Source organism: Penaeus japonicus, unplaced genomic scaffold (assembly GCF_977035675.1).
Source record: "Penaeus japonicus unplaced genomic scaffold, GWHDUDI00000001_assembly GWHDUDI00000006, whole genome shotgun sequence".
Lineage (NCBI taxonomy): Eukaryota > Metazoa > Arthropoda > Malacostraca > Decapoda > Penaeidae > Penaeus > Penaeus japonicus.
The window spans coordinates 4,539,508-4,542,007 of record NW_028234408.1 but is presented as its reverse complement, the minus strand read 5'-3'; the positions used below and the strand labels follow the sequence as shown (position 1 = coordinate 4,542,007).

At 52.7% G+C, this 2,500-nt stretch overlaps 1 protein-coding gene across 5 annotated transcripts in view; it reads left to right on the top strand.

The window, feature by feature from the left end:
- The window catches only part of LOC122249821 (uncharacterized), a 33,638-nt gene that overhangs the window by 5,217 nt on the left and 25,921 nt on the right, over positions 1-2,500 (top strand). For all 5 annotated transcript variants that reach the window (XM_086537583.1, XM_086537585.1, XM_043010974.2 and 2 more), the window contains exons 2-3: positions 205-434; positions 2,192-2,375. In XM_086537583.1, coding sequence (XP_086393709.1) covers positions 353-434; positions 2,192-2,375 — 266 coding nt within the window. In that variant the 5' untranslated portion in view covers positions 205-352. The remainder of the gene's footprint in view (positions 1-204; positions 435-2,191; positions 2,376-2,500) is intronic.

Genomic DNA, 2,500 nt, shown 5'->3' with positions numbered 1-2,500 from the left:
TGTGTGTGAGTGTGTGTACGCGCGTACGTGCGTGCATATACGTATCTATGCATGCGCATCCGTATGTTTCATATCCATTTACATACATACACACACTCATACATCTATATCCATCCATCATACGCACATCCGCACAAACACACCCGCCCCCCGCACAGGCGTACGTACACACGCACTGACCTCCAGTCTCCTTCCATCCTACAGAGCTTCCTTCCAGTGCCACGCGCGCCCCCGACCACATCCCGCACCGGAAGATGCAACTCGCCGCATCCTGGGGGCGATATGCGAGCTCCGCGATGCCTGCACCAGAGGGCATGGCGATGACTCCTAAGGGCATGACGGCGATCGAGCGATGCCCTTAGAATCCCCCTATAGGAATCCCGGCAGGTGGCGCGCGGTTGCCAACCATCAGGATAACCGCCACGGCACTGCGGGTGGGTTGGTGGGGTGGGTGGGGGGGTGGGGTGGAGTGGGTTGGTGGGGGTGGCGTGGAGTGGGTGGGTTGGTGGAGTAGGTGGGTTGGTGGAGTGGGTGGAGAAGGTGGAGTAGGGGGGTGGGTGGGATGGTGGAGTGGGTGGAGTGGTGGTGTGGGTGGGAAGGTGGAGTGGGTGGGTGGGTGGAGTGGGTGGGTGGGAAGGTGGAGTGGGTGGGTTGGTGGAGTGGGTGGAGTGGAGTGGGTGGGTTGGTGGAGTAGGTGGGTTGGTGGAGTGGGTGGAGTAGGGGGGTGGGTGGGATGGTGGAGTGGGTGGGTTGGTGGAATGGGTGGGTTGGTGGAGTGGCTAGGTGGAGTGAGTGGATGGGTTGGTGGAGTAGGTGGGTTGGTGCAGTGGGTGGGTTGGTGGAGTAGGTGTGGAATGGGTTGGTGGAGTTGGAAGGTGGCGTGTGTGGGTGGATTAAGGGGGTGGAGATGCTAGGTAGAGTAGGTGGAGTGGGTGGGTAGAGTGGGTGGGTGGGTGGATTAGGCGTGGGTGGGTGGGTGGAGTGGCTAGGTAGAGTAGATGGGTGGAGTGGGTGGGTAGAGTGGGTGAAGTGGGTGGATTGGTGGAGTGGGCGGGTTGGTGGAGTAGGTGGGTTGGGGGAATGGGTGGGAAGGTGGAGTGGGTGGCGGGGGTGGTGTGTGTGGAGTGGTGGAGTGGGTGGTTGGAGTAAGGGGGTGGGTGGGAAGATGGAGTGGGTGGGTTGGTGGAGTAGGTAGGTGGAGTGGGTGGGTTGGTGGAGTGGCTAGGTAGAGTAGGTGGAGTGGGATGGTTGGTGGAATGGGTGGGAAGGTGGAGTAGGTGAAGTGGCTAGGTTGAGTAGGTGGAGTGGGTTGATAGCGTGTGTGGGTGGGTGGGTTAGTGGAGTGGCTAGGTGGAGTAGGCGGATTGGGTGAGTTGGTGGAGTTGCTGGGTGGAGAAGGTGGGAGGAAGTTAAGTAATTAGGTGGAATAGGTGGAATGGGCGGATAGTGTGTGGAGCGGGAGATTGGTGGAGTAAATGGAGTGAGCAGATAGGTGGAGTAGGTGGTCTGGTCGGGTAGGTGGATCAAATGAAGTGAGCGAATAGGTGGAGTGGATGGAGTAGGTAGAGAGGGGGTGGATAGGTAGAACGGGGGTGGATAGGTGGAGCGGGGGTGGATAGGTGGAGCGGGCGTGTATGTGGAGTGGGTGGTCGTGTTTAGCCTCCTCTTTCGGAGCTCAGTTTTGTAATGTTTGTTTAAATATCAATGTGGAAGAATAAACCGAGCTAGGACATGAGTTCAGATGATATTTATATAGTCCTTGTTAAAAAAGATCATAAAATGTATATACATACACAAGGCCATTTATACACATATACATACGTGAATACTTATATACATGCATACACATATACTTATGCACATGTGTATACTGTATGTATATATAAATATATATCTATATATATATATATATATATATATATATATATATATATATATATATATATATCTATATATATGTATACACACACACACACACACACACACACACACACACACACACACACACACACACACACACATATATATATATATATATATATATATATATATATATATATATATATATATATATATATATATATACATAAACTCAAACACAAACATACACGCACTACCTACATATTGTTCCCTCCCTTCCTCCTCCCTTCACTCATATCTATATCTAACCCCCTCCCCCTCACGCCCACAGGTTGTCTACTCTCCCTCGTGTTGCTGGCTCCTCTCTTGACGCCCGTGTGTGGTGTGGGCGTGGTGTTGGTGGGCGTGTTGGTCTACAGCTGCGTGGTCGTGCCCGCCCTCGCTAATTACTACTCCTTCTCACGCCTACTACTTCGGTCGCTCAAACTCCTTGGCCATGGCGGGCGTGCGGTCGGGTGAGTGAGGCGTGTGGGGCCGTGGGCGTGCGGGGGTTAGGGGGTGGGTGGGGGAGATGGTGTGTGTACGTGTCTGTGTGTATTTATGTGTATATGTGTATATGTGTATATGTTTATATGTACGT